We start from the raw sequence: 19,847 nt of genomic DNA on the forward strand, positions 1-19,847 counted from the left end.
AGTGAAGGATAAAGAACTATGTTTTAGTTAATATCCATTATGCTAAAGGAGCATAATGTTTGCTTCAGTCCGAGCCTTGGGTTTTGATTATCACGAAAGAGTACCTTGAATAACAAAGACTCTCATTAGTAAATCTAAAAATAATTTATTTGCAACAATACAACATTTGAAAAACTTTATTAAGCATTAAAAATCACAAGAAAAAGCAAAACCCAAAGCTATGGGTCTCAATTGACTGAACAAAAAGTCTTTATACTCAGAGGCTCCCTAACACAAAGCTTAAAGTGCAATCAAAATTCACTGATCAGGTCCACAAGAAATTTGGAGGATCAGATCCCTCCCGAGTTGGAATGCACTAACCTGTGTTTTTCAATCTATAGCGTGCTGGGCGCTGATCCCCTGTGCAAAGGATGAACAACCGGCAGTCATTTGCTCCGAATTACCAAATTTGGATTTCATTTCCTTATAAGAACATTAATAGTTGAGCACAGATCTTAACTCTATCCGCAACCGATTCTCTCGTAGTTCCGCTCGTTTTTCACTTCTGTATTTCTCCGTCTCTAGCAGTTCCAGTCGTTCACCTCACAAGGCTGGACGAGAACCTCCCCACCTCTCCTCCTGCCCCACAGCAAGGTCTCTCTGCACCGTGTCTCTGTCCCTCCCACCAGACCACTTCATTGGTCCCTTCCTGGTGGCTCCCTGTCCTGATTGGCTGACGACAGTGTCCTTCAAGGACATGAACTCGCTCAGCTGTAAGTAAAACTCGACTTTTACAACAAAAACATGCATCAAGAAAGAATACAGCCACAGATTAAAATCACAGCCCATGCAATATAAAACCCAAGCAAAGCACAGAATCAGAATTTCCGGAGCTTGTATCTCGGGGAATGCTTTTTATACACCAGATTAAAGAAGTACACTATCAATGCAGAAGTACAACTTTGACCAGTGCAGGCTTATCAAGATGCGACACAGACTAGTAGTATTTTCGCTTGACGGGGATGCGAAAACTAGTTTGTTCCTGTTTTTGTCGCAATGTAAAATTTTTTTGGAAGAACAAGAACTGCCCGAGTTAAATGTTCATGGTGTTGATTTCGAGTTTGAACTGAAGAAAGAAACGCCGGAGCAGGTTTACATCATGCTGAGATTGTACTCCCTTGGGGCGTCCTCCAAGCTGTTGGGATAACTTTGGAGAGGTTTTTTTCTTTCTTTTTTTGTGTGAGAGAAATAATCTGAAAGTTCGGCCAAATAAGTGACCGTTGATTTGGACACAGAGCTTTGGGTGAGTCTATCATCTGCCTCGTTTGTATGTATGATATTGTCAGTGTCATTAACATACATTTTCTGCAAGGTGAGGAAAGAAGTGAGAAGCTAATAGTCACGATATGAAAAGTGAAACCAACTTAGAAGTGCCTTAAAGTAGTAATATAGTTTTGTTAGTACTGTTTAATGCCTGACACCATTGGAGGACAGCTGAGACAGGACCATTCCGAATGCAGATGAGTACATCGCCTAACATTTACGTATTGTATTGCTACTTTCTGCTTTTACTTTAATATATTTTGAATGCAGGCATTATACTCTGTACTCTTTAACATTTAGTTTAAAGTTTTAGTTTCTTAGTATTTTGTACATTACTGAATATCAAGCTAAATTCAAAGGACATTTACCACACAGAGGGAAGACTGAGAGAACTAGTACTAACAGAATATAGAACAGAAGAGGAACAGAATACCAATGAAAAAGAATGAAAGTTACACAGTAAACAACAGTAGGAACCAGAAAACCTGATAAAAGAATAGAAATCAGAACCACAACTGCTAAATTTTAAAAACTATTAAAATTACACGATCATGACAATCTCTGGCACCATAAAGGTCGTTCAGTAAGGTTCTAACTTGAGTAAAAAGTCAAACGAATTTTTTGTCTACTTTGCAAAAGTTATTCAAGACAAAAACTGTTCACAGTTAATGCCCTGTATAACAAATTTGTAATAAGACGGAGCCTAACAGCACCAAAAAACAAAGCAAAAAAACCCAAAAACAGTCTGTTCATTCTTTTAATAATATAGATCTTGTTTAAATTTTATAACTATAATTCCAAACACATGAATTAACTCTGCCAGGGCGGCCATTTATCAACCATTCTATTTGTAATTTTTATGGACAGAGCTATGCACAGCCAAAGGTCCAAGGGTGTCAAGTTCAGTGGTGTTATGGAAATCTGAAAGAAACTGATCTACACAAACAGCTTGTCTTTGTGAGGTTTTAATTTGTCTTTGCAAAGGGGTCAAACAACAGTACAGAGTACAACAGCAGTCTGCATGGCTTTTGACAAAGAATGACAACAAGCGTAGAAGCATAGAAACACATTATCTACCCATCATGGTCACAGATTACAGTCAGAACATTCCAAAGATAACTTGTACAGATGAATATATCTATAAGATAAAACATGTAGAGCCTTCCACTCAGCCAAATCAACTTAAAACAGAGGAAATCAGAATCCTAAAATTTCCTATTATGTTTCACATAAAAATCCAGCAATGTTCAAACTAGGGGATCTTTGTGTGTCATAGGGAAAGTGAAAATTTTGCAGCATCTCAACATGTCACTCCTCACACAAGAAGAGCATGTGTGGGTATTAGCTATACTTAAATTAAAACATTGTTTCTAAATTTGCCCTTGCAGCACTGTTGCTCAAAGTCACCATCTCATAGAAATATGTGAGGTGCAGCAGATGAAGTTTCAGTCAACTATAACTAAGGCAAGGCAAGGCAAGGCAAGTTTATTTGTATAGCACAATTCAACAACAAGGTGATTCAAAGTGCTTTACAGAGACATTAGAAACAAGAACAAATAAAAAGCATGATTTAAAATTGATTAAAACAAGCAAATAAACTAACTAACTAATTAACAAACAAACAAACAACAGTATATCAAATCAAAACAGATAAAATCAGAACAGTAGATAAAATCAGTAGTTAAATGTAAGTTTTGAAATTTAAGCTTAAAGTGTGGATTTGGTGCTTTATTCAAATGCAGCTGAGAACAGGTGAGTCTTCAACCTGGATTTAAATAAACTGAGTGTTTCAGCTGATCTGAGGCTTTCTGGGAGTTTGTTCCAGATATAAGGAGCATAAAAGCTGAATGCAGCTTCTCCGTGTCTGGTTCTGACTCTGGGAACTGATAAAAGACCGGATCCAGATGACCTGAGGGATCTGGATGGTTCATACTGGGTCAGGAGGTCATTGATGTATTTTGGTCCTAAACCATTCAGAGCTTTATAGGCCAGCATCAGAACTTTAAAGTCTATCCTCTGACGGACAGGCAGCCAGTGTAAGGACCTCAGAGCTGGACTGATGTGGTCCACTTTTTTGGTCTTAGTGAGGACTCGAGCAGCAGAGTTCTGAATGAGCTGTAGTTGTCTGACTGATTTTTTAGGTAGACCTGTAAAGATGCTGTTACAGTAATCAAGCCTACTAAAGATGAATGCATGGACTAGTTTTTCCAGGTCCTGTTGAGACATCAGAGCTTTTATCCTTGAAATATTCTTGAGGTGATAGTAAGCTGACTTTGTTATTGTCTTAATGTGTTTTTCTAAGTTTAGGTCTGCATCCATCACTACACCCAAATTTCTCGCCTGGTTTGTGGTTTTTAGATGTATAGATTGAAGTTCTCTGGTGACCTGTAATCGTTTTTCTTTGGCGCCAAAGACTATTACCTCAGTTTTGTTTTTGTTTAGCTGGAGAAAATTGTGGCACAACCAGTCATTGATTTCCTCAATGCATTTACCAAGAGCCTGTACAGGGCCTCGGTCTCCTGGTGACATTGTGATATATATTTGTGTGTCATCTGCATAGCTGTGATAGTTTATTTTGTTGTTGTTTATAATCTGTGCCAGTGGGAGCATGTAGATGTTAAACAGAAGGGGTCCCAAGATGGAACCTTGGGGAACTCCACATGTGATACTTGTCTGCTCAGATGTGAAGTTACCTATTGATACAAAGTATTTCCTGTTTTCTACGTATGTTTTGAACCAGTTTAGTACAGTTCCTGAAAGACCTGTCCAGTTCTCCAGTCGTTTGAGTAATATGTTGTGGTCAACTGTATCAAATGCTGCACTGAGATCCAGTAAAACTAGGACTGACATTTTTCCACTGTCTGTATTCAGACATATGTCATTAAACACTTTGGTCAGAGCGGTTTCAGTGCTGTGGTTCTGTCTAAAACCTGACTGGAAGGCATCGTAGCAGTTATTCTGTTTTAAGAAGTAACTGAGCTGTTGAGAAACTGCTTTTTCAATGATCTTACTTAAAAACGGGAGATTTGAGATCGGCCTGTAGTTGTTCATTTGTGTCTTGTCAAGATTGTCCTTTTTCAGTATAGGTTTGATTACAGCAGTTTTTAGTGATTCTGGAAACACACCTGATAATAAAGAAAAGTTGACGATCTGTAACAGGTCTGACTCTAAAGTCTTTGAGACCTTTTTGAAAAAACTTGTTGGCAGGACATCTAAACAGCAGGAGGAGGAGTTCAGTTGACCTAAGATGTCCTCCAGGTCTTTGCTGTTAATAGGTTGAAACTGTTTCATGGTGTTTAAACAGTTTTTTGGTGGACACAGTACATATCCTGGATCTGCTGTTGATGTACCAATTGCTTGTCTAATTTTTTGGATTTTTTCAGTGAAGAATTTGGCAAAGTCATTGCAGGCCATGGTTGAATGAAGTTCAGCTGCCACTGACACAGGAGGGTTTGTTAGCCTGTCAACTGTAGAAAATAAGACCCGAGCATTATGGCTGTTTTTAGTGATGATGTCAGAGAAGTAGGACCTCCTTGCATTCCTCAGTTGTAAATTATAATTGTGAAGTTTCTCTTTATAAATGTCATAATGAACTAACCTGGTGTGTGCTGTACATTTTCTTTCCTCCTCCAAAAGTAGGTCATTTGTGTTACCAGTGGTTAGTTTCCACTGGTAGGACCATAAGTGCTGATAAACTTTTCTTGGCAGCAGGCAGAAAGCAAAAAATGCACGCTTAAAGTTATATTTACATTAATTAATTATTACATGTATTGTAAGTGAAAAAGTAACAAATTCTCTCACCCCTTGTCCTGACAGAGTGTACATAGTATCCACCACCACAATCAACTTCAAGCATTAGCTCAGTCAAAGTAGCTGCACGTCTCTCATGTGGAGCATGTGATTCATCCATATCAACAAAAGCAACACAGGAGTGTGTGCAAAGTGTTATCAACTCGAGTCTTCATGACAGGCTTGGTGGCTGCATCAATCTTTTATAGAATCTGTGTTAACACCAGAGGTCTTCTGGCAAGGAATGAATGCGTAGAAACTCTCTTGTGTTTGCAGAACTTTGCGTTCACAGTTAGCGCCCTGTGTTTTCCCAGTTTTTTCTTTAACATTTAGTAGTTGAAACAAAGAGTGTTTTTTTTTAAATTACTAACATGTTGCTTTTGTGGAAAGTGAAGCTTTTTAAAGTTAATCCTGGACACATTTTTCAATGTTTAGATTTTGTCTGAATCTTGAGCTTTACAATTATTTTCTCTTCCATGTGTCTTACATATAGATGTAAACAACCTAATTAAAAAACAACAACTAAAAAAACATATTGTATTATATCTACTATTATTTAAAAAGATAAGTTGGACAAATATTTGCCCACTATTGATGACATGGATTACTGTACTTGTCATAGTTGTAATTGGCCAGATATTTAAGTTTTTAGACAATGACAAATGTTGTAAAAATGTGATTGTAGGATAATCAATTAAGACGAGCTATTTGGGGACCTGTAAAGATAACGTTGAATCCTGTACTGCAGGATATCTAATGCAAATCCTGAAACTGAACTTCTGCTGGGCAATCCTGAAACAGTCTTCACCTCCTCCATCCATCTGCTTCATCCTGTATGCTGACTAAACATGCTGCTTGTCTGGATGCTGGGCTTCCCCATGCTCATCTTTTCAGTGTGTGGTGAGTGCTTAAGAGCTCTATGTGTCATAAACTGGCTGTGTAATGCAGGTGGGAAAGGATAGGTTGGATAGTATTTCATTTGGCAGTTAAGAACAAAACATTTTACTTTCTTTTTTAACTTCACTTTCAGTTTATGGCTTGCATTTAGTTTCAATGGCCACAATCTCCACATGTCAGCAGCGAGGGTAACGACAAACTGAAAATAATGGTGCTTTGTAAATGCTTCCCTTTTAATGAGATTCAAATTAAAATAAAAAAGATGAAACTTGTCACTGATATAACATCTGGATTTTTAACATTTAACATTTTCAAGTTAAAAGTGTTATTTATGGTTGAAACATCATCAGTAAATCATCAGAATCTAGCACCATTTACAAAACTTTGTTGCTAGGATCTTGGGTGATGTGTTTTGAGTTTTGGTGGTTTTTGATTTACTTTTGGGTAAATAATTAATAATTTATGTTCTAGTTCTATGGTATTTAATTTAATGTCATTTCCTTAATGCTTCTGAATTAGCTTAGCTCTTTTGTATTAGTGCAAGTTTCCTCTCTTGTCCACAAGCTGTTCGTCTTGTCTCTGTGATTAAACAGCATTTTGTCTCTGTGTTTGCTCTTTTTCTGAATCAGGTTTGTATCAGTAGGTCTTTGTGTTTGTTCAATTCCTGTTTTATTGTGATACTCTCTTGTCTCTTGTGAGTTGTGATGAGTTTACTCGCCACGCTATTCCTGAGTTCCTGAGTGTTTCCTATTAGTCTCCGCTTCCCCTAATAACTCTCTTGTGTCTATATTGTCTCAGTCTCCCTTTGATCTTCATCAGAGTAGTTCCTGGGTGTTATTCTGTTTCCTGATCTTCTTCCCCTAGTGTCTTGGGCACTTAGTGAGTTCTGTAGTTTGAACTTGTTTTTTGATTTAGTTTTTTGTTCTGTTTCATGTAGTTTAAGACCACTTGAAAAATGGCAAAAAATCATATTTTGCATGGTTCAATCTTAACAGGGCTCCAACCACAGCTTCAACATGCAACAAAAAGAAATGAGAGTGAGACAAAACATTCTTTTGATCATGCAACTTAATGAAAACAACGCTTAAACTGAAACAGGCTAGACATAGTCACATACTGTTGACTGTTGTGACTGAAAACATTTCTTTGTGAATAGCAGGTTGCCCTTTAACACTGACACCTTCTGAAATGGTTGTGAGATTTGGAGATCCAGTTTTAATCAACTGCAGCACATCAGCCACAGATGTTGAAGGGATGGGCTGGGAGGCTCCATTTGGAGGTACAGGATTTGAGCGTCCTCCTGTTGTCACTTGGAGGGTTGACAAAGTGGAAGAGTGGAGTCCAAATCCTTTTTGCTATGTTACTCTAAATGATGGAATCCAGTGTACTGTGAGTCCACTCATCACTGTTTATAGTAAGTACATGTGCACACACTGTTTTATTGTGTTATAAACTACATGAACTGATATTTGTATTATAATACAACAGTGATTTCACTTATAATGCTCAGCAGGTATCTATTATCCTCTAATTACTCTGATTCAATTGTTAGTACGTTTTAGTCAAAATGAAAATCTATTTGCAACCAGCAACATCATGTGTGAAATAATGCATATTTTCTGTATGCTTATATTTGATTGTTCTTTTCCCCACTTTGATTTGTTTACAGAAACTCCAGACTCTGTGTCAGTGTCTGACATGGGTCATGGTTCAATGGTGGAGGGCAGAGAGTATGATCTGAAGTGTGATGTCATCAATGTGGCTCCTGTTCAAAATCTCACAGTGACGTGGTACAGAGGCAATGAAACTGTGCTCACACAGATGTTTAATGACTCCACTATGACTCCAGTAAACGCATCTTCTACCCTGAGAATCTCCACTCAGAGAGATTACAATGGATTAACTTTTAGATGTGAGGCTGAGCTGCACCTCGGACCCAAAGGACCAAAGTTCCCCCCTAATGTAACCTCACCACCTTACACTGCTGTTGTTCTTTGTAAGATTCCCACCAATTTACTTCATATTTTTTAATCTAAGACACAGCTCTGTGATCTATGAAATATAAATTAATCTATGTTGATATTCCTTCCTAGATAAACCATTCATGGAATCTTGTCCAGACCACGTCACTGTTAATGAAAGTGCTGCCTTCAGCATTGACATGTTATCCTGTCAGCCTGATGGGAACCCTTTTCCCACTGTTCAGTGGTTCTATGAGGAGAAACTCATCAATCCATCGAGGTCACTGACCAGGACTGACTCAGGAAAGTACACGGCTGTAGTTCAAAACAGTCGTGGCAGAAGCAACACCTCAGTTCATATCACAGTGGAATGTGAGTGCATCAGACCTGGGTCATTTTATATTTTAGCCGAATAATGATAAAACACACTAAAGTATTGACAAGATAATATTTTGTTTTCAGTTATTTACTTATTTATTTAAATGAATCTGATACCATTTTTACAGACAGTCCTTCTTTCACCTGCAAAGAGCACTATGAAATCACAGTGAATGATAAACATCAAAGTATCTGTGAACCAGTAGGATTACCTACACCCACCCTCACCTGGTTTAAAGATGGCAAACAGATGGTTTCCCCACAGCGCTGGAAAAAGAATGATAGTGGAAAATACTTGCTTAATGCACACAACACACATGGAACAGCTGAACACACACTGTATCTTGAAATTTTGTGTAAGTTTAAAATTTTCAGAATTATATTGTCTTTTTATGATTTCTCCACAGTGAAAATATATAATTTTTGAGATGATAATATATTTTGAAGGACATTACTTACTTTCAAAATTTTGTATTTTTTCCAGATTCTCCTGAGTTCAAGAATGGAAATGAAAGCAAGCAGGTGCTCCAGGGTGAAGATGTTACTTTAAGTTGTAGTGCTGACAGTAACCCACCTTCAAACATCAGATGGGTTTACACACCTGCTGTGAATTCAAATGTGACCACTGAGGGGCACCAGAAGATAATCACTATCACTAGAGCCACGTCTACCAATGCTGGTTTTTACATTTGTGTTGCAGAGAATAAAGTTGGGAGAAATACACGATTCGTCACACTGATGATAAAAGGTATGATTACTGACTCTGTGCAGAACAGTTATGGAAATGTAGGAAAAAATTACTGATGTTTAATTTCAACAATGCATGGCATGATGTATTAAACAGAAGTCACATGTTGTTTTATTTTGTTGGTCTTACAGGCAATACCAGTAAAGTCCTCTTTCCAGCTATTTGGGCTTTTCTCACTCTATTGATCATCGGTCTTACCCTCCTCGTGGTCTATTTTCACAACAGGCAGAAAAAACGTGGACAATACAATTTTGTTCCGGTGTGCCAAATGTCTAATATAGCCATTTGACTTTTGCACAAGCCAATGGCAATGCGTAGGATCTTTGCTGCATTCTGTTCTGCGTGTCAAACTCATTAATACAATTTAGATTTGTTAGTATTTTACAGATTAATTACATTATTGAATTTCAAGTTACATATTTATATATGAGTCATTGATTCATTAAAAGCTAGAAAATGAAAAGCATATTTACACATAAATGGATTATGATCCATTTCTAAACTTCATAGACCTGAAAACAGTATAAATGTGCAAAACAATAAAAAGGTTATACTTGTGATGCAAAAATACTGTGTTATCCAGTGCTATGAAGCAGGAAACTGTTAACAGTAACCCATGTTGTGTCCTCTATTTGGATTAAAATCTGTTTTCATGTATTATTTTTTATTTCTTTTTCACTTTCCTCACAAGGCAGCTTCTTTTTAGTTGTTAAATATTAGAATTTAAGTATCTCGGGGTCTTGTTCACGAGTGACGGGAGAAGGGAGCGGGAGATCGACAGATGGATTGGTGCTTTGGCTGCAGTGATGCGGATGCTGTACCGGTCTGTTGTGGTGAAGAGAGAGCTGAGTGAGCCAGTTGAGGTGGTTCGGGGATCTGAGAAAGATGCCTCATGGGTGAGGTATTCCAGGTATGTCCCACTGGGAGGCCCTGGGGCAGACCCAGGACACGCTGGAGAGATTATATCTCTTGGGTGGCCTGGGAACGCCTTGGTGTTCCACTGGACAAGCTGGAGGAGGTGGCCGAGGAGAAGGAGGTCTGGGCTTCTCTGCTTGGGCTGCTCCCCCTCATGTTAAAAGGGACTTTTTCCTTCACTCTGTTGCTAAAGTGCTTGCTCATAGGGGGTCATATGATAGATGTTTGTTTTTTTTTGTCTTTATGTATTATTGTAGGGTTATTTCTTTAATTTATTTACAGTGAAACAATAGAGTGTCAAATCACAGATACGTCCATTATACGTTTATTGCTTGAAACCAGAGAACAAGGGCTACACTTCAAACATCAGAAACATGCATTACTGGTGTAAACCATAAAAGGGGAGCAAAGCTTACTTTTTGTATCCAAATAAAAATATCGATCTTGGCGGTTTACAGATGCTTACAGCACATGCATAACAAAGGACAACCTTTTTATTCTGGATCCACCTGAGATTATAGCAGAATATGAAGGAAAACCTCTCACTGTAAACTGCACCATCACATTGGATGAACATGAGTGGATGTACTAGACAGTTGGAAATGAAATCTTTCAGATCGAAGATGAAGGAATGTTTATCTCCCACTCAGTGCCACTGTCAGACTGGAATGAGAAGGCCAAGTGCAAAATAAAGTTAAATGAGTTTCACGAAGTCAGCAAGGACTTTCAAGTTATTGTATTTAGTAAGTTTCATTTTAAATATATACAGTGCAAAGAGAAAGTTAATAATTATTAAAATAAGTAACTAAGTTTTTCATCTAATGTTGTTTGCCAGAGAATCCAGAAGCTGATGATTCTGTACAGCATGTGAATGTGATGGGAGAAGAAACACAGAATTGGCTGCAGTGTGACATCATTAACACTATTTGTTGCTCCGACAAATACCTGACTGTTAGCTGGTACAAAAACAATGTAAAAAATGCAGACAGAATCTTTCAATGACACAATAAAAACACCAGTAAATGAGTCCTCTATTGAGTCAACCTCAGAAGAGAAAAATTTAGTTGAGATGGGATGTGATATGTGAAGCTCAGCTGGACTTTGGCCCATACAGACCAAAATGTCACGTTTTTTCTCAAACACACAGAGTTTCAGCAGACTGCAAGTAAACATCCTGGTCGTCTATACAGAAAGAGAGATATTTAATTAAAATTGTTAGCATAGATTAAAGAACACGAATAGTCTCAATAGCATGTGAGTAAATTGCAAGACTGCCAATTGTCTGAGAAACATAACCGAGACAATCCACGTTTATGTTGAACCAAGAGGTACACTTCCCTGTTTAGCTTACATCTAATGTGCTTGTGGGTTATTTAGATGATTTGACTGAATATATTTGCTTGTGAATGACAGGTTGCTCTCTAAAATTAGTACCTTCTGAAATTGTTGTGAGATCTGGAGATCCAGTTTCAGCTGCAGCACATCAGCCATACCTATTTTAATACTAAAACATTGGTAAACGAATGCATGTTTTATATATTTTATGTTAAGATGATATATATTTCTTTATTTACCTTCTTTACTTTTTTTTAAAATATAAGACTACTGCTAGACTTTTTCCAGTCATGTGGGCTTTGCTTGCTCTGTTGGTCGTTGGCTTCATCTTCCTTGAGGTGCCTTTTTACAAATGGTAGAAAAAACATGGCCATTACACTGTTTCTCCTGACAAACGGCCAGTTGGTTATGAGATCCCTTTGACATCAATCAGTGCAAATGCTTAGGACACTTGCTGCATCTGAACTGCAGCTTAATGACATTTGTAACCTAACTATTTGTCTTGCATTTCATTTATGGTTTACTTGTTTTTCCTTAAAGCTGATTTTCAGTCTTGAAACGTTGGATGTGTATGTTGGATGGCATTACTGCAACCTAAACAAGTTAAATAAAGTAGATTATTTGAAGCTGTAAAAAAATAATTTTGAGTGGTTAATCGTTTCAATCACACAGTAAGTGTCTGCAAGCATCAGTCAGAGAGTTATTTAATGTTGGAATTTAAACTCCATGGCAGGATTCATGTGGGGAAGTGTGAGATGGTCAATTAGGGAAGCACAGAATTCCCTGAGTGTGTCGGCTGTGGAACATGCACTTCTTGCATAAATGTATCACTTTAACCATTTAAGGGATTCAGGATGAAGCACAGTCTCCTAGCTAGTCTCTGTGTGGTTTAGGGTGATGTTCCTTTAAGATTTATAAGGATCTGGGAGTGGCGTGGATAGGAAACCTATTTTTATCCCATATTTCCTTCCTTATGTTAATTAACCAGACCCAGACTAACGAATTACAGCCCAAATTAAAAGTTTGAGCATTCTGATTCAGTATATATGCACAAAAAGAAAAGGTGGAGCAGAGAAGTATTCACATTTTGACCTTTTGGGATAACTTTGGAAAAGTATTTGGAATAATCTGACAGTTTAACCAACAAGCTGAATATTTGATTTGGACATAGATCACTGGGTGAGTTTGTCAGCTGCTTGGCTTGTGAGTAATTGTCTGTATATCAGAAATGCAATTTTTTAAAGCAGTGCAAGCTGTGAAAGAAAGTGTGTAATTTTCACAATATGTCAAGTAAACTTAGAAGTGCTTTATCCCTCCATTCTGTTTAATACAAAAAGTGTTTTTAGCCCGGCCAGTGGTTTCCTATCATGCTGAACAGAACATTAACTTAATTTTATAAATAGTTTTAATACTGAGAGTCAGAAAGTAGGAAAACTCAAGACGCTCTTCCCATAATTCCCGAACATCCCATTTTGGAGTTACTGTTAATCTTGCAATGTCCAACACCATTGCAAGAGATCATGGGTAGAGCAAATGAAATTTGGCCCATTTTGACATTTGCTAGTATAAAACTCCCCAAAATGTTCTAAACTGACCCAAATTGTACACGAAAGCCTTACATTTTTCTGAAAGCTCCAAATTTGATCTTGTTTTACAGGTGCTGCAAATCTTTGTACACCGAGGCTGATCTAGGTCAGACTGGACCTGTATATATCCAACTAGTTTCATTGTAGTTGGATATATATACAACTGTGTCTATGAATGCAAAACTGTGCATTCATAACTTCGTAACTGCCATTTTAATGATTATCAGCTGAGGACCTTCAATGATAATTTTGACTCCTGTGCCTCACAACATCTAATGCAAATCCTGAAACTGAACTTTTTCTGGATGTTCCTGAATGACACCTCATCTCCTCCATCCACCTCCATCATCCTGCATGCTGTCTGCCACAATGCTGGGCTTCCTCATGCTCATCTTTTCACTGTGTGGTGAGTGCTGAAGACATCTCTGTGGATCTGACATACTGTGTATTAATTTATTTAATAATGGTTAGAGACAAAACTTTTAACTTTCCCTTTTAACTTCACGCTTAGTTTATTGTTGGAAATTTAATTTCAATGGCCTCCATGAGTTACAAGTAAAGGTAACTGGAAAAAGCAAAAATAAAAAGAATGATTTGTAAATACTGAGATTTGAACAAAAGACAAAAACATTCAAATTATTATTGATGGAAGAGTTACAGGTATGTGTTATTGCGGAACAAACTTCTGATCTCAATCAATAAAGTGAGTGTGGTGGTCAACAATTCATGGGTCTGTCGGTTGAAACTTTGCTCGCTGGAAACTTTATGACCAGTAGGAGCTACAGTAGCGTTACTTACCTGCAACTGACGCGAAAACAATGAGAGGATCATCACACAACCCTTCAATAACAAAACACAACAAATAAGTCCAGTATCCTGAGAGTCAACATAACCAGAGAGAAAAATGTAGTTGAGTTCAGATGTGAAGCTCAGCTGGACTTTGGACTGCATGGACCAAAACTTCATGCCATTTCTCAAACACACAGTGTTTCAGACCACTGTAAGTAAATATCCTAATGTTTCTAGGAAAATACAACATTCACTTAATTTTCCAATTTTGAGTCAGTAAAACAATGTCAAAACCAGTGTAGTTAGGTGCCATATATCTATATCTATATCTGTATATATATATATATATATATATATATATATATATATAGATATAGATATAGATCTATATCTATATATCTATATATATATATATATATATATATATATATATATTAGGGGTGCAACGATGCTCGTATCGATATTGAACCGTTCGATATAGTGCTTTCGGTTCGGTACGCATATGTATCGAACAATACAAAATTTGTAATTTATTTTATCAACTTTCCTTCTGACGAGGCTGTCTGTGTTGAGCGCTCAGTGAATTTGCGTTCGACTACTCTGCCTAGGCTGCACTGTCGAGCGCAGATCCACTGAGCGTTCAACACAGACAGCCTCGTCAGAAGGAAGAGTGCAGGGCAAGCTAGCGAGACAGAAGTTAAGCTCTCCTTGCAACATGGCAAATTGAACCTCCCCCACCCTCATTCAGATCTGGCGTTTGGAATTATTTTGGTTTGCATGTGACGTATGACCCTGAAGGTAAGCGCGTCATGGACTAAAGTAAAACAGTATGTTGGATGTGCCACGCAATGCTCAATTACATGGGTGGGAACTAGTGTGTTAGCGCAGTTAGCTCGTTAACGTGTTGGCCATCTAGCCCCACGCACAGGCGATCAGGGGTAGCTCGTTAATGGCGATTTGCCGTGTTGTGGCGTTAACGTCATTTCAACGAGATTAACGCTGACAGCACTAGTGGGAACACAACGAATATGACTGCACATTTACGCCGACATCATCCTAGTGCAAAGACAAGTGGAAGCAGACAAAACCAACAAGCATGCATGCTACAAACTTTACCCGAGTCATTTAGACAGCTGTTAGCACATGATTCTCCTTATGGGGACCTGATATGTTTAATATTGTGGCGAGCTCAGACAAGGAGAAGACGGAGGTGTCGTTTGGTCTTGCTTCCCGTGAGCTAGCCAGGGAGCACAGCCGTTTATTGACATCTGAAGAAGAACACTGCCGCTAGCTAACTGCTCAGCGCGGCAACCGCACAGCAACAACAACACACAGGGCGCCCTCTGACCCCGGAAGGACACACCATTGCAACGAGAGGGCGTCACCCGTCACTATGGCAACATAAACAAAACATAACTGTACAAACAGAACCCCGAACAGCCCTGACCCGCTACAATATGCTGCTGAGAATATAGCCCAGAAGAAGCGTATAGTATAGCTTTTATTTTGGAAAGAGACATTTCTCTGTAATAAACTCTCTTTTTCAAAGATGAGTGATTCCTCAATCAGATACAAGGCTTGCAAAATCGCTAGCCCGACGTCCCGGGGCTAGCGATTTTTCCAGTCGGGCTACCAAAATCTATCTCTGCCCTGCCCGTCAGGCTATTGTAGGAAGGAAAAATATATGTCAATGTTTTTGCATTCTTTCGGAAATGTAGCTGGATAATTATGTCATTGGCATCGGTGAGCCACTGTCAATATGTGACATATTAAAATTGCGTTTGAATTTGCGCTTGTTTTTTGCTTTCACTTTGCAAATGTCCAGGTGCCTTCTTTTGGCGCACCGGCCGGTCACGACCGGCGGGGGAAAAGTCACTCGGGTCAGAACATGGGGTGCCACCATCATCCCACTTCTGACACCAATGTGGCGAGCTCAGACAAGGAGGAGACGGAGGTGTTGTTTAGTCTTGCTTCCCGTGAGCTAGCCAGGGAGCACAGCCGTTTATTGACATCTGCAGAAGAACACTGCCGCTAGCTAACTGCTCAGCGCGGCAACCGCACAGCAACAACAACAACAACAACACACAGGGCGCCCTCTGACCCTGGAAGGACACACCGTCGCAGCGAGAGGGCATCACCCGTCACTATGGCAACATAAACAAAACATAACTGTACAAACAGAACCCCGAACAGCCCTCACCTGCTACATAGCCCCCACCTAAGGGGTCAGTCGTCCCCGACGACCCCATTGCCCCACACAAAGTCCTGCAAACGTCCAGGTGCCTTCTTTTGGCGCACCGGCCGGTCACGACCGGCGGGGGGAAAAGTCACTCGGGTCAGAACATGGGGTGCCACCATCATCCCACTTCTGACACCAATGTGGCGAGCTCAGACAAGGAGGAGACGGAGGTGTCGTTTGGTCTTGCTTCCCGTGAGCTAGCCAGGGAGCACAGCCGTTTATTGACATCTGCAGAAGAACACTGCCGCTAGCTAACTGCTCAGCGCGGCAACCGCACAGCAACAACAACAACAACACACAGGGCGCCCTCTGACCCCGGAAGGACACACCGTCGCAGCGAGAGGGCGTCACCCGTCACTATGGCAACATAAACAAAACATAACTGTACAAACAGAACCCCGAACAGCCCTGACCCGCTACAATATGCTGCTGAGAATATAGCCCAGAAGAAGCGTATAGTATAGCTTTTATTTTGGAAAGAGCCATTTCTCTGTAATAAACTCTCCTTTTTAAAGATGAGTGATTCCTCAATCAGATTTTATTTTTTTAATTACTTTTGTTTCAGCAACATTAAATTTAAAAACTGTACTTTTGAGTTAAAATATATATTTATAATTTTAATAAATGACAAATTAAAAAGGCATGAACATTTTTTTGTATCGAAAAAATATTGACCCGTGACACCAAAGTATCGAACCGTACCGTGAATTTTGTGTATCGTTGCACCCCTATCTATCTATCTATCTATCTATCTATCTATCTATATATATATATATATATATATATATATATATATATATATATATATATAAAACTGTGTAAATAACAATCTTCTGTTTTCTTCTTTTTTTCAGATGCTCTTGAACCAAAGACAAAAAACAGAACTCATGTGATGTCTTCAAGTGAGGGCACTAATATTATGTTGACCTGTGAAGCTGTGGGAAACCCTCTTCCGGTCTATGGCTGGACTTGTGATGGGGAAAATATGTTGGAGAACACAAACAGTCTCAATATCACCCTAGTAAACCGCAACACAACCTGCACCTGCACAGCTCCCAGTATTCTAGGAAACATAACTAAGACATTCTATGTTCATGCTGAACCAAGAGGTACACATCCCTGTTTACCTTACAACTACTGTCCTTTTTTTTAGGGACTTATGTCTTTTTATATCCAAAATCAGTTTTAAATGTTAACATGTGTGCTTGTTAATGGCAGGTTGCCCTTTAACACTGACACCTTCTGAAATTGTTGTGAAATTTGGAGATCCAATTTTAATCAACTGCAGCACATCAGCCACAGATGTTGAAGGAATGGGCTGGGAGGCTCCATTTGGAGGTACAGGATTTGAACGCCCTCCTGTTGTCACTTGGAGGGTTGAAAAACTAGAAGAGTGGACTCCAAGTCCTTCCTGCTATGCTACTTTGGTTGATGGATCCCAGTGTACTGTGAGTCCACTCATCGCTGTTTACAGTAAGTACATGTGCACAGACTGTGTTACTGTATTATGACCTGCATGAACTGAAAAATGCATATGCAAGAAAGCAATAATTAAAGACATGCTTAGACGTGATAATATCAAGCAGCTTCTAATTGATCCAATTCAAATGTTCCTTATGTGGAAATCAAAATGTGACTCTGGCACCTGCAAACTAACACTTTTAGAAATGCATGTTTCCTGTACTGATGTAATAATGTTAGACATTAAATTTGGTTTTTACATTGTAAATCAGTAATACCAAAAAATAAAAATTTTTTATTTACAGAAACTCCAGACTTTGTGTCAGTGTCTGACATGGGTCATGTTCCGATGGTGGAGGGCAGAGAGCATGATCTGAAATGTGATGTCATCAGTGTTGCTCCTGTACAGATTCTCACAGTGAAGTGGTACAGAGGCAATGAAACTGTGCTCACAGAGACGTTTAATGAATCTACTGCGATCCCAGTAAACGCATCTTCTACCCTGAAAATCTCCACTCAGAGAGATTACAATGGATTAACTTTTAGATGTGAGGCTGAGCTGCATCTCGGACCTAAAGGACCAAAGTTCCTCCCTAATACATCCTCACCACCTTACACTGCTGTTGTCCTCTGTAAGATTTCCACCCACGTATTTCATGTTTTTTTTTCCACCTCAGAGCTCTGCAACAGAATCACACGATCTTTTTAAATGATTTGTCAATATTGAATATAAATAATTTTAGATGAAAGTAAAGTTTGAAGCATACTATTTTTATCTTATTAAATCTCTCATGTATTTCTTCCACAGATGCCCCTGAGTTCAAGAATGGAAATGAAAGCAAGGAAGTGCTCCAGGGTGAGAATGTTACTTTAAGCTGTAGTGCTGACAGTAACCCACCCTCAAACATCAGATGGATCTACACAGCTGCTGTGAATTCAAACGTGACCACTGAGGGACAACAGAAGACTATCAGTATCACAGGAATCACGTCTGCCAATGCAGGCATTTACATTTGTGTTGCTGAGAATGAAGCTGGGAGAAATACACGATTTGTCTCACTGGTGATAAAAGGTATGATTACTTTTTGGAGAACAGTTATGGAAATGTATAAAGAAAAGTGATAACTGATGTTTAAAATGAACAATATATGACATTGAGAACTGATCTTATTTTAATGTTGTTTTTATTTTGCTTATCTTACAGATAAGGTCCCTTTGCTAGTCATTGGAGTGTTGCTCGCTGTATTTGCCATTGGCCTCATCGTCCTCCTGGTCTTTATTTACTATAGAAAGAGAAAAAATTGGCATTCTTCTTTTGACATAGTATCAAATGCCACAGATGTCCCTCTGACAGTCAGTAGTAATGCTTAGGATATTTCCCTGCATTATGAAAAATGAAGTAAAATTTTAATTGCATATGTAATTTATGATTTGTCCTATAATATTGTATAAATGTACATTTAATTTTTCCATAAATTAATTCCTTGAATTAAACAACTTCATATACCAGAAAACAAATAGCAGAAATATCTAAAATAATAAGAAGGTTATGCTTTAGAGTTAATAATGTTATGTATATGTCTGCTAAACAGTGCATGAAACTGCTGTAAAAACAATTAACATTTAGCAATATTATGTCTTATGTTTGAATTAATTTTTTTTTATTGTTTTTATGTTTTTTGACCCACAGTTCATTTTAATTGTGAAATATCAAGTGTAGCCCTAACAGGTATTACTGCATTTAAACAAAGTAGTCTATGTCATATGCCAGAACTTAAAGGCGAATTATTAATGATCTGAATTAGAGGGTGATTATCTGCTAGTCCAGGACTCTCTGCCAGGGAATCACTGATTTCCAGAGTCCACAGAATACTTTTTATAACATAATTCATTGAAGAACACGGATTAAACAATAGGATGATTTTAACCAGTGGAGGCTGTCGGGTTACAGCACAGCCTCCTGGCTGGCATCCTGTGTGGAGATCAGATCGCTTCCTCTTTAAGGCTTATTACGATTTTTGAGAGTGATGTGGATAGGAAAGCTACGTTGACCTGATTTCCTTCATCATGTTAAATATTTGGAAAAACCAGGCTAAAAGCTGGCAAGCATAATTAATTGCTTAAGTGTGATGGTTATTAAACAATTAATCAGCTATATGTGTTGAAGAAAGACAAAGCTGGAGCAGTCAGTGGTTATATTGTGCTTGGATCCTATTCAACAGGACCTTCCTTCAAATTGCTGGGATAACTTTGGAAAAGCTTTTTTTGCTTTCTGAATAATCTGACTGGCCTGAAAATTGATTTTTGCAAAGAGCTTTCAGTGAGAGTATAATCTGCTTCGCTTGCATGATATTAAATAGAGGAAGAAAAGAGGAAGAATGAGATTAACGGTCATAATATAAAAACTGAAAACAACTTAGAAATGGCTTTTTTTTAAACTCAAGGGC

The 19,847-nt window shown here is 38.5% G+C and overlaps 2 protein-coding genes across 9 annotated transcripts; both read left to right on the forward strand.

Annotated features, from left to right (window-relative positions):
* The first annotated feature begins 764 nt into the window (after nt 1-764).
* LOC309705370 (intercellular adhesion molecule 1-like) lies at nt 765-9,732 on the forward strand. Of its 7 annotated transcripts, none has more exons than XM_082531149.1 (9): nt 765-1,282; nt 5,840-5,991; nt 6,984-7,025; nt 7,145-7,402; nt 7,658-7,984; nt 8,082-8,321; nt 8,456-8,683; nt 8,812-9,075; nt 9,207-9,732. In XM_082531149.1, the coding sequence occupies exons 2-9, from the start codon at nt 5,940-5,942 to the stop codon at nt 9,362-9,364; spliced, it is 1,569 nt and encodes a 522-aa protein (XP_082387275.1). In that variant the 5' UTR covers nt 765-1,282; nt 5,840-5,939; the 3' UTR covers nt 9,365-9,732. The 7 variants fall into 7 exon arrangements, with proteins under 7 accessions (XP_082387275.1, XP_082387279.1, XP_082387280.1 ...); XM_082531153.1 differs by having other exon boundaries at nt 7,148-7,402; XM_082531151.1 differs by lacking the exon at nt 765-1,282 and adding an exon at nt 1,299-1,528.
* A 99-nt stretch (nt 9,733-9,831) lies between these two features.
* On the forward strand, nt 9,832-18,816 carry LOC309705373 (vascular cell adhesion protein 1-like). Of its 2 annotated transcripts, none has more exons than XM_082531160.1 (6): nt 9,832-13,317; nt 16,794-17,048; nt 17,158-17,412; nt 17,706-18,032; nt 18,209-18,472; nt 18,605-18,816. In XM_082531160.1, exons 1-6 carry the CDS (start codon nt 13,227-13,229, stop codon nt 18,769-18,771), a joined length of 1,359 nt encoding a protein of 452 aa, XP_082387286.1. In that variant the 5' UTR covers nt 9,832-13,226; the 3' UTR covers nt 18,772-18,816. The 2 variants fall into 2 exon arrangements, with proteins under 2 accessions (XP_082387286.1, XP_082387287.1); XM_082531161.1 differs by lacking the exon at nt 9,832-13,317 and adding an exon at nt 14,356-14,498.
* The last annotated feature ends 1,031 nt before the right edge of the window (nt 18,817-19,847 follow it).

This window comes from Aulonocara stuartgranti (genome assembly GCF_965226115.1).
Source record: "Aulonocara stuartgranti genome assembly, chromosome: 4".
NCBI classification, from domain to species: domain Eukaryota; kingdom Metazoa; phylum Chordata; class Actinopteri; order Cichliformes; family Cichlidae; genus Aulonocara; species Aulonocara stuartgranti.